The sequence below is a fragment of the Oncorhynchus mykiss genome, chromosome 25, assembly GCF_013265735.2.
Source record: "Oncorhynchus mykiss isolate Arlee chromosome 25, USDA_OmykA_1.1, whole genome shotgun sequence".
Classification (NCBI taxonomy): domain Eukaryota; kingdom Metazoa; phylum Chordata; class Actinopteri; order Salmoniformes; family Salmonidae; genus Oncorhynchus; species Oncorhynchus mykiss.
The window spans coordinates 19,895,879-19,907,999 of NC_048589.1; the positions used below are offsets into that span (position 1 = coordinate 19,895,879).

The window sequence follows — 12,121 nt, forward strand, 5'->3', positions numbered from 1 at the left end:
ACTACAACCGCATCACCAATGAGGGGGTGGGCATGCAGTGCAAGGGCTGGAGGCCAACGACACTCTTGGAGTGCTGACAGTAGGTGCTTGATTGACAGCGCTCACATCCACTGACCTGTGTGGTGTGGAACTAGGGGGACTTTAGATGTTTTGTGTCCCTGCAGCTGACTTATAACTCTCTGGAGGGGCGCTGGCTCTTGTCACTGTGGTCAAGAACACGCCCAGAACTGCTCTGGAAGAGTTCAACATATCTGTGAGCATTGTTGTTCTCTACTTGATGTACACGAAAAGTGTTTTGGTTCCTCTGTTAGCACTCCAAACCATGGTAAAATTATAACTGAGTCCTTTGTGTTTGTGAGTAGAATCCAGTCTAGAGGTGCTGTATGGAGGTGTCAGAGGCTTTATCGCTAAGAAATCATCCAAATGCCTTGACCCAGGTACACTGACTGGTCATATAATTTTTGTCAAATGTGTATTCACATGCAGTAGTTACAAGTGATTGTAAATCATAACTGAATACAGAGTATTTAAACAATTTTTTAAATAAACTTCAAATTCAACTCACTGGTACCTAGTAATCAATGTTTTTCAAACCAGTGCAAGATGTGAAATAGGGAGGATTATGTCAAGGAAAAACATCTCTGCTCTTTTCTTTGAAGGATTATCTGGATCAACAAAAGCTGCACCTTTGGGACTGTCCCAAAAAGATGGGACAATGCAAGTGCCTGTAGCAGACTTCAGGAAGGCTGTGCAGCTCTCAAACTAATTGCTCATCCCATAGTCTCTGACATTTGCAGGGTCCGTTGAGCTAATGCATTTCCAATGCTCGAAGATACCCCGGAATACCCTCACTTGCATGTACTCGTATGAGTGGTTTCTGTAATGTTATTCTCATACACTGAGTGTACAAAACATTAGGAACACCTTCCTAATATTGAGTTGCACCCCCCAACCCCATTCCCTTTGCCCTCAGAACAGCCTCAATTTATCGAGGCATGGACTCTACAAGGTGTCGAAAGCATTCTACAGGGATGCTGGCCCATGTTGACTCCAATGCTTCCCACAGTTGTGTCAAGATGGCTGGATGTCCTTTGGGTGATGGACCATTCTTAATGCACATGGGAAACTGTTGAGCGTGAAAAACACAGCAGTGTTGCAGTTCTTGACACACTCAAACTGGTGCATCTGGCACCTACGTTCAAATGTACTTAAATCTTTTGTCTTGCCCATTCACCCTCTGAATGGCACACATACACAATCCATGTCTCAATTGTCTCAAGGTTTAAAAATCCTTCTTTAACCTGTCTCCTACCCTTCATCTACACTGATTGAAATTGATTTAACAGGTGACATCAATAAGGTATCATAGCTTTCACTTGGATTCACCTGGTCAATCTGTCATGGAACGTTCCAGAGACTGGATCGTGAAAGGACAGGGATGGTTGATTACAGGTGGGCTTTTCTCATACAGTACACACTGTCAGGGTGGGGTGAACTAGCAACATTATTTGAAGACCGCTATGAGTGTGTAAAGAAAACACCAAACATCAGCAATAACCTGTGAACTGAACAGAAACTTGTCATAAACTGTCCACACATCTGTTTGCCCTAAAAAAAACTCATAATGAGCAGACGTTTATGGTCAAAGTGTCGAAGTAGGGCAAACATATATATTTATTATTGCTTGTAGTGTCGTGCCAATGTTCTTCCTTTTCAAACGCTAAGAAAGTCCTTTTAGTGAAACATCATACGTTCTTCGGAGTCCCTCCTCAGGGGTCTGGCCGACACCAGGAAGCAGAGGATGCCAGCTGCATAAGATGGAGTCCCGTCAGAAGAAGGAGAAGCAGAAGAGCGAGCGCATCCTGAAGACCTTCCAACACCCCCCGCAGCTCATGGTCATGTCCCCGGGGGGCACCAAGGAGGACTCCAGTGGCCCCCAGCACTTCTCTGCCACCCCACTGAACTCCTGGCACCACACCATCATGTCCAACAGCAGCCGTTACTCCGTCACCAACCTGAGCAGGGAGCGCATCCACCTTCCCATGCCCCCACCATGTGACCCACCACAGGCCCACCAGCTCCCCCACCATGTGCTCCTACTCCCAGCCCAAGCTGACGGAAGACTCTCCACGCTAGCCCCAATCTAAACCATGTTATGTAATTTTACAGAGAAATCACTGGCTTCTACATACAGTCCATGTATTACACATATAACCATACAATATACATTCCTCCAGTATACATAACCACGTTTCAGGCCAACTTTATGAATCAACTGGGGAAATTATAATACCACACCATTATGACATCCCTGCACCTAAAATATCCTAGCAGTTAGAACCAACAAGTCTGAATCATAACCACCTCGACTACTCCAGAATGACTTCCACTCTGTTTGTCTTAGCTCTCCTGAGAACCACCTTGGCCTTTGGGGTACGTGTGATGTGATTCTGGTGCATCTCTCTCAGACTAACTGATGCCTATAGAAGTGACTTGTTTATTTGCCTTCTCAGCCTGTAGGCCCGTGGAGCGAGAGGAATGGGACGGAGGATGGAGGTGGGAAGTGCTCCTGTGAGGCCTTCCTGCCCGGCTCCACCTTCCCAGTGGGAGAGCTGGTCCTCCTGGAAGAGATGGCTATGCAGATCAACCACAAGCTGGAGATGGAAATGAGCAAGGTACACCAGTATGGAGTCACATAGATGGTTATAATGGTGGTTATAATGGCCTATTACTCTCTGACACACTATATACACCATACATCCTATCATCAAATCCCATTTTATTTGTCACGTGCGCGGAATACAACAGCTAGACTTTACCGTGAAATGCTTACTTAAGAGCCCTTTCCCAACAATACAGAGTTTTCAAAAGTAAGAACAATTTGCAAAAAAGGAAATGGTAACACAATAAAAGAACAATAAGGAGATTATATACAAGGAGTACCATCGTAGACCTATAGCTAAGCTATAAAAATTGAGCAATAAGCACGGGTTCTGATGACCTACTCTTTCCTTAACAGTAGCTCAGTTTTAAAATATCCCTTCCCTCCAGTTTGAGACATATGAGAGCAAGCTGACAGTGTATGCAGAGAGGATAGTGAACCTGACAGTACTGGTGGAGCTGATGGAGAAGAACCCTGGCGCGTACAGTGACGCCTACATGCAGGAGGTGAAGGTGCAGATCAAACAGTTGGAGGCTCTGGTACAGGAGTTCCTGGGCTCCATACAAACCTCCACTACCGTCTTTGAGTCTCTGCACCAGCAGGTAACTACCCGAAGACTGTCCCCAACAACTCATCTGGCCACGATACAGCTATAAACAATGACCATGTCTACTTTTCACTTCAGACATGTATCTTTTGAAGGACTTAAACTTCTGGTCTTATGGTTGTTTATCTGTGTTCTCACAGATCTCCTCCATGGTGGTGGTCGTGACCATGCTGGAGAGATACAATAAGAACCTGGTGTTGGTGAACCATCGTGAGTACATCAACATACAGCTCAAACTGGAGGAGTGTGAGAAGCGCCACAATGAGATCTTCAACCCCAACATCGGTAAGTCTAAGACTACTTTTATGGTCTCCTTTATGGTCTATCTATGCACAATCACTTCACCCCTACCTACATGTACAAATTACCTCAACTAACCTGTACCCCCGCACACTGACTCGGTACCGGTACCCCTTGTATATAGCCTCGTTATTGTTATGTTATTGTGTTACTTTCTATTATTTGCATTTCATGGTAAGGTCTACACTTGTACACTTGTAGAGTTTGTAAAGTTTGTTTTGATGGTGATACACACCCGCCTCATGCCAAAACATTTGTAGACCATTGCATCTTTGATGTCACTGACTTGACCCTCTTTTCTCAGGGTCCTGTGAGCACGGAGGTATAACCAGAGTCAGCAAGCCCATTGTCAGTCAACTGAATGCCCACTTGAATGCTGGCTTCAAATAGGGAGGCTGGGGGAAATATTCTAAGCCTGTGCATGGTTCTGAACCTCAATATTGGTACTCTGGGTATAGTGGTGCCTCAATTGTTGACATGAGATTTTACAGTAGCTACAAAAATTGCATTTTGAGAACTCCATTTAAACACCAAAGCTTGTCAAGTAGCTGGTATGGAACTGGTAACAACTTCATTGTTCGTGATAACACCCTGTATTATCAATTGAACAACCCATTTAGCATGGCCAAACTGAATTTTACTACTATGAACTATGAGTACAGGGTCATTGCAAAGGCTAGCACCAGATTCTCGTATAGTCACTCACCCAATCAGAACCTAGACTTTGCTGCTGATGAGAATGGGCTGTGGGTGACCTATGCTACAGAGGAATCCAAGGGTAAAATGATCATTGCTAAAATTCATGAGCCATCATTTGGTATAGAGGAGTTGTGGGAAACCAGTGTGTACAAACCATCTGTGAGCAATGCCTTCATGGTGTGTGGAGTCTTTTATGCTGTCAGAACAGTTGACATTCACTATGAGGAAATATTTTATACTTATGACACCAAGATAAAACCAGAGAGTGTCGTGGAAATTTCCTCTATTTACCAAATCATGAGAGCAAACCACACACAAGTCAGAGTTAGTTATCAAAGTCCATCTTTAATTATATGAGCTCTATCACAACCCTGTGACTCTCAGATCAATTCAGTGTCTATCAATGAATTCTCTGAGAGTCTCTTCCACATTGCAACTGAGATCCTTTAATAGCAAAAAACACACATAGTCAGACAGCATAGACATAATAAATTGTTCAGCTTTGTCTCCTAAACTATGTTATTTTCTCAAACTCAGAACCATAAACCAATCCACCATATCAACAGGCATATATCAAATCCATCCTATCTTGACAAGATCACAGAGACACACTGACTGTCACACAGACATTGTGGAGCCAAGAGATACACGCTTGACCTCTCCCCTCTCTCCGGCCCAAGCAACTTAGTCTTGACATAGAACAGATACTGCAACCCCGCCACAGTATTATACAAAAATAACATTCTGATGAGAAGTAACTTACAAACATATGATGAATATAAAACATCTTACCTATGTTACCAACCAATTCTGATTATTCCCCAACAAGAGCTACATGAGTATTCCATTTGAGCGGTTCCAGGACAAGTATGTCAACCTGGACTACAACCCCACTGATCAGAAACTCTACATGTACAACGATGGCTACTATGTCAACTATCATCTCAGGTTTGACAACCAGGCCACTGTAAACACAACACACCCCTTGGTCAGATAAAAGGCCTATTGTGGCATCTCTCATATTGAAACGTGTTGATTTTAAATAAATCGCTTAAGCATTCTCGTTGTGTTCAAGGGTTTACCTTTGATATTCCATCTGAAATAGTACTGTCTTCATTGTATTAAAGTATTATGATTCCTTCAGTCTTTAGTCTACATAAGCATCTGTATAATGAGGTGTATACTAGACCCCAGAGTCAGCCAAATGAAGGTCAGTTGTGGCTAATACGCATGATACAGTGTATCTCATAGAAAATACTTTAAATGAGTCCCTTATGCTGATAATAAATTCGGTGTCAAACATAAAGTCAGATGCCAATACATTTTCTGTCTCTAGACTGTCTTGTTAATCTTCATGTAGGCCTACTGTAGGTACTAAACAGTCTCACTCACCAACATCACAGAGGGGGTTTGTGATACTGTTTTAGAGGAGAATCTCTTTCAATATGCAGCACATTGTTAGGAATTAATGAACAGTAACACACTTCATTCCTGAGAATACTTAGTCTGCTCATTATTGATATCTAAACATATAGAAAATAAAACTTGTACAATATAATGTGACATTTTGCAAGGATTGGCTACTGCAAAGTCTTGAAAGAACAACATTTGTCTCTTCCTTTTCGTATCTAAAAAATACTATGGTAAAACCATGTTGAACACAGACCCAATCCTCTTTTGGCCTCTGGCCATTTATTTTGTTAGCATTACAGTATGGATTTGAACTATCGAAAGTGGCTTAAGTGTTAACTATTTAAACGTAGTTTGTGTACAGGCGCGCGATTCAGTCTGTATCGCCGAAGCATCGCAGATGATCCGAATACCGATTGAGCCGACATATGCAGCCCGTGAATGCATTCTCCGGGACAGCAGAAACATTGCCTTTATTAATTGTCAATCACATTGTAACGCAGATCTTCAGCACCTATACTCCTTACCAGCATAATCTAAAGTCTCAGGTGGAGAAAAAAAGTTAGCATAATACTTGTGGAATTGTGTGATGGAACTTGCTAGGCAATATCATTGGAATAAGGATGAAAATACTTTATTATACTATGCTTATCTCAACATCCTGCCACATTGTTGATGACTAATAGTAAGATCCAGTTATGTAGTTGATAATATCAGGTGCCATCTACCATATGCCATCAATAACATGTCCTCATAACTGAAAAAACTGTCCATATGCCCTGTTTCTCATGCACTCCATGTCCATAGAATTATTGTGATCAATAAAATTATGAGACAGATTTAAAAAATTGTACTTGAGTATTTTATTACAAGCAAACAAGGATGTCTGCATATAATTCCTCAAGAATTGAAGGTAGTCTCTTAAGAAACAGCAGTAATTATGGGAAGAAGCAAGATGTTTCTCATTAGCTGATAGGAGCGAGTCTTTAAAAACCCAGAACAGATGGACAAGGACCCACACCAGAACACTGGATACAAGATGGTTCTGTTTCTAGTGCTCCTGTCTCTCCTTTGTCCTGCAGTGGCTTGGCTGTTAAGGGACTCTCATTTTCTCCTTCCACTAAACCTTGACAGTTAGAGATACTTCCAAAAAGAGTGCTAGTTTACTACTTGAGTGAGCCACCACTGTGAAGTTCAGTCCAAACTTGTATTTTCCTCCAGCCAATGGAGGACTGGGACTCTGGAAATGTGACTGCAAATGTAAGTGAGTTGGGGCAATGTCTTAGTCATGTGTTTCTTCCTGACATCCCCTTCCCTGCCGACCATGTGGAACACATGCAGCAGGTCACCAAGGATCTAATGCTGGAAGTGGGAATCCAGATAAAATCATGTACTGTTGTATTGTAATGAACACCGTGAGGTTTGAGCCCCCTGAACAGGATGAATCCATATTGCATTTACACACCAGGTTGTAGAGTGATGTTAACAGTAGCCTACTCCAGTTTATGGAACACGTCTTGTAAACCTTGGGGGGGATGCTTGTGTATATTTAACCGAGACCTCATTCACAGTATACCCTACTAGATATCTTACATCATTACTACTACCTGTGTCTCTCTTGCAGCTGGACAGTTACAAGGGCAGGATTGTGATCTATTTGGCTGAGTTAAGCAACCTGACTATCCGAGTGGAGGTTGTGAAGAGCGGCCCTGATAAGTACATCCGACTGGATTTCGAGCTTCTCAGGATCGAGACGAGAGAGTTTGAATTGTTGGTGACACAGCTGAAGGAATCCCTCAACTCCTCCTCACCTATGTTCGACAGCCTGTGCACTGAGGTAAATGGGTGATAGGTAGACAGACATAGCAGAATGACTATTAATGACTGTCATTGGCATTATAAATAAGTGACAGCTAATATCATGTGAAGAAAGGGTAATGTTGTTACATGGAACAAATGACCTATTTGTCCTTTGTACACATGCATCCATAGATTCACAACATGAGCCTGATTGGGAACCAGCTGGAGAGCTATGACAAGAGTAACCTGGAGGTGATCTGTATTGAGTTTGGAAAACTGCAGAAGAAGCTGGAGGAGTGCCAGAAGAACCAAGAGGAGGGGACAAACCCAGGTATTGGTAAGAAGCCTCTGTGATGGTAGCATTGTTAACATATTGTATCATTATTTCAAAGCCAGTAGTTCGTGGATTTGTTTGTCTTATATATTATTAATAGCTATTTATGTTTCCCCCAAGGCTCCTGCAACCATAAAGGCATTGCCAGTGTAGGGAAGCCAGTGATCAGCCAACGGAATGCGAACTTGAATGCGGGCTACAGATTTGGGGGGGTGATGGAAGGCTCAAAACCCAATCGTGGCTTTGAATCAATGTATTGGTATGGTGCCTATAGCAGTGCCTCAGTGCATGACTTTTATCTTTACTCCGGCTATCAAAATCTGGTTTTAAGGAATTAATTTAAACAACATAACTTGCCAAATGGATAGCAGGGTACCGGCAACAATTACATTGTTCATGGTAACACCCTGTGTTACTAGAAAAACAGCCCATTCGGCATGGCTAAACTGAATTTGACCACCTCCAAATATGACTACAGAGTAATTAAAAAGGCCAGTGCAACATTCTCATACAGTTACTTAGCCAATCAGAACATGAGAATGATGAAAATGGGCTATGGGTAACCTATGCCACTGATGAATCCAAGGGTAAAACGGTCATTGTGTCACACCCTGACCTTAGAGATCCTTGTAATTCTCTATTTTAGTTAGGTCAGGGTATGACTAGGGTGGGTAATCTAGTTTTCCTATTTCTTTGTTTGGCCTGGTATGGTTCCCAATCAGAGGCAGCTGTCTATCGTTGTCTCTGATTGGGGATCATACTTAGACAGCCTTTTTCCCACCTTAGTTTGTGGGATCTTGATTTTGTATAGTTGCTGTGTAGCCTGCAGAACTTTACGGACGTTTTGTATTTTTTCGGTGTTCATTTGAATAAAAGTAAGATGTTCGCCTACCACGCTGCACCTTGGTCTCCTCATTGAAACGATGAACGTAACAGAAGATCCCACCACAAACGGACCAAGCAGCGTGGCCAGGAGGAGCAGACATCCTGGACATGGGAGAATATATTGGACGGTAAGGGATCCTGGACGTGGGAGGAGATCCTGGCCAGAAAGGATCGCCTTCCATGGGAGCAACCAGAGGCAGCGAGGGAGGAACAACGATGACACTGGGGTTCGCAACCATGACGCAAGCATGAGAGGCAGCCCCCCAATTTTTTGGGGGGGAGGCACATGGGGTGGCACATGGGGTGGCTGGCAGAGCCAGGTTTCAGACCAGAGCCAAATCCCTGCACTCGCTTTAAGGAGCGTGTGACCGTTCGTATGCGGTGATATGCACTGTGTCTCCAGTACGCCTCCTCGGACCAGGATATACTGCGCCGGCTCTATGCACTGTCTCCAGTGCGCATTCACAGCCCGATGCGCTCGGTGCCAGCTCCCCGCACTTGCCGTGTGAAAATGAGCATCCAGCCAGGACAGGTTGTGCCGGCTCAGCGCTCCTGGTCTCCAGTACGCCTCCTCGGACCAGGATATCCTGCGCCGGCTCTATGCACTGTGTCTCCACTGCGCATTCACAGCCCGATGCGCTCGGTGCCAGCGCTCCGCACTTGCCAGGCTAAAGTGAGCATCCAGCCAGGATGGGTTGTGCCAGCTCTAAGCTCCAGACCTCCTCGGACCAGGATATCCTGCGCCGGCTCTATGCACTGTGTCTCCACTGCGCATTCACAGCCCGATGCGCTCGGTGCCAGCTCCCCGCACTTGCCGTGTGAAAATGAGCATCCAGCCAGGACAGGTTGTGCCGGCTCAGCGCTCCTGGTCTCCAGTACGCCTCCTCGGACCAGGATATCCTGCGCCGGCTCTATGCACTGTGTCTCCACTGCGCATTCACAGCCCGATGCGCTCGGTGCCAGCGCTCCGCACTTGCCAGGCTAAAGTGAGCATCCAGCCAGGACGGGTTGTGCCAGCTCTAAGCTCCAGACCTCCAGTGCGCCTCCACGGCCCAGAATATCCTGTGCCAGCTCCACGCACCAGGCCTCCAGTGCGTCTCCCCAGCCCGGTACGACCTGTGCCTGCTCCACGCACCCGGACGCCAGTGTGTCTCCCCAGCCTGGTACGACCTGTGCCTGCTCCACGCACCCGGCCGCCAGTGCGTCTCCCCAGCCTGGTACGACCTGTGCCGGCTCCACGCACCAGGCCTCCAGTGCGCCTCCGCAGTCTGGAGCCTCCTGTGAGGGTTCCCAGTCCGAAGCCTCCAGTGATGATCCATGGCCCAAAGCCTCCAGTGATGATCCATGGCCCGAAGCCTCCAGTGATGATCCATGGCCCAAAGCCTCCAGTGATGATCCATGGCCCAAAGCCTCCAGTGATGATCCATGGCCCGACGCCTCCAGTGATGATCCATGGCCCAAAGCCTCCAGTGATGATCCATGGCCCGACGCTTCCAGTGATGATCCATGGCACAAAGCCTGCAGTGATGATCCGTGGCCCAGAGCCTGCAGTGATGATCCATGGCCCGGAGACTGCAGTGATGACCCGTGGCCCAGAGCCTGCAGTGATGATCCATGCCCGGAAACTGCAGTGATGATCCGTGGTCCGGAGCCTGCAGTGATGATCCATGTCCCGAAGCCTCTAGTGATGATCCAAGGCCCAGCGCCTCCAGTGATGATCCATGGCTGGAAGCCTCCAGTGATAATCCATGGCGCGGAGCCTCCAGCGAGGGTTCCCAGTGCGGAGCCTCCAGCGTCAGTTCCCAGTCCGGAGCCTCCAGCGGAGGTTCCCAGTCCGGAGTCCCCGGCGACGATTTACGGTCCGGAGTCCCCGGCGACAATCTCCACACCAGAGGCGCCACCGAAGTTGGCGGGGCGACGAGCGGAGCGGGGTCTGCGTCCCGCACCGGACCCGCCACCGAGGGTAGATGCCCACCCGGACCCTCCCCTATAGGTTCATGTTTGCGGCCGGAATCCACACCTTTTGGGGGCGGGTACTGTCATGCCCTGACCTTAGAGATCCTTTTAAATCTCTATGTTGGTTAGGTCAGGGTGTGACTAGGGTGGGTAATCTAGTTTTCCTATTTCTTTGTTTGGCCTGGTATGGTTCCCAATCAGAGGCAGCTGTCTAATCGTTGTCTCTAATTGGGGATCATACTTAGGCAGCCTTTTTCCCACCTTAATTTGTGGGATCTTGATTTTGTATAGTTGCTGTGTAACCTGTGTCTTATAGTGTCACGTTTAGCAAAAACTAGAGCCTCCCTCTGGTCTATCGTATTGTGACTGAAATGACTCTCTGACAGCACGGGGCTTTGACTGAATAAATACTCATTACTTGGTCTGATGCACTGACTTGCATTCAAAACTCATGTCCCTTGAATTTCTGAAATAAAATCAAACTGAAGCATTGAATCTGTTTGTGTTGTAGTTCAGTTCATTTTAAGTTGGGTTGAAAATTCAAATGTTCATTATTACCATAATGATTAAAATACCCAGCCAACTGTGTCAGATTCCCTCCCATTACCTAAGGCAGTCCAATGAGAAAGAGTATAGGGGTGCAGTATCCCACCCCTTATTTTTTAGTAGAATATGAGTCACTCCGTATAACTAGTACCACAATATGACTCATCCCCAGTATGATATCAGACCCCTCCCTCCCTAGCTTTGGCCTGGGCTGTGGTTTACTCTCTCACACCCTCTCCTCTCATTTCCCCTTCCCCTTCCCAGCTCTCCTCCTTGGGCTCAGGCTGGGGCTTCCGCCTTGCTCCTCTGTAAGCAAGCCCTCCACTGGGGTGGCCCTCCCCTTTGTGCTCCAGCGAGAGTCTGGGTCCAACTGTTACTGAGGACCAAATCAGAGCAGATTAGACTAAGCAGGCAGGGTGAGGCCACATAGCATCCATTCACTTCATGTACAACAATGAACCATGCACATTGTTTTATTCTTACGGTTTCAGGTCATTGTTGTACAAATCCATTGACTAATTAAAATGTGGATACAACATTATACTGTAATAAATTGCCAAATCTATCTGAAATAGAAAAAAGGTCTGAGAACAAAAGCAAGACAAAAACAGAACAGAACCGAATATTTTTTATAACTAAACCAAGATAGACAAAAGTCTGTCGTTTTCAAGGGGAACAAATGAGCCATAGTGGGCAGAACACACAAGGAGGGGGTAGAGCCAAGCACGAGTTAGCGAGATCCCATTGGTGCGTTTTAGCATCATCTGCATATTTCCGTTAAGAAACGCCCACTCTCTGAAGTGCGCGTGTGCAATAACTCAATTCGCTTTTGCTTTTGCACTCCTTCTAAACAACGTGATTTAAAAAAAACTTTTGCAAAGGCCAAAGTGTACAAACCGTAGCCCACTCTGTTCATGACATA

At 45.8% G+C, this 12,121-nt stretch overlaps 1 protein-coding gene and 1 pseudogene across 1 annotated transcript; both read left to right on the forward strand.

The window, feature by feature from the left end:
- The first annotated feature begins 1,815 nt into the window (after positions 1 to 1,815).
- LOC110505537 (olfactomedin-4) lies at positions 1,816 to 4,622 on the forward strand. The gene is made up of 4 exons (XM_021584819.2): positions 1,816 to 2,675; positions 3,052 to 3,264; positions 3,410 to 3,554; positions 3,874 to 4,622. Exons 1-4 carry the CDS (start codon positions 2,631 to 2,633, stop codon positions 3,957 to 3,959), a joined length of 489 nt encoding a protein of 162 aa, XP_021440494.2. The 5' UTR covers positions 1,816 to 2,630; the 3' UTR covers positions 3,960 to 4,622.
- A 481-nt stretch (positions 4,623 to 5,103) lies between these two features.
- Positions 5,104 to 11,579, forward strand: LOC110504203 (annotated as a pseudogene).
- Positions 11,580 to 12,121: the final 542 nt, after the last annotated feature.

Coding starts and splice junctions, on each gene's coding strand:
- LOC110505537 (XM_021584819.2), top strand. CDS start 2,631: ATGGCTATGCAGATCAACCACAAGCTGGAGATGGAAATGAGCAAG. Junction 2,676..3,051: donor TGGAGATGGAAATGAGCAAG/GTACACCAGTAT, acceptor CCTTCCCTCCAG/TTTGAGACATATGAGAGCAA. Junction 3,265..3,409: donor TTGAGTCTCTGCACCAGCAG/GTAACTACCCGA, acceptor GTGTTCTCACAG/ATCTCCTCCATGGTGGTGGT.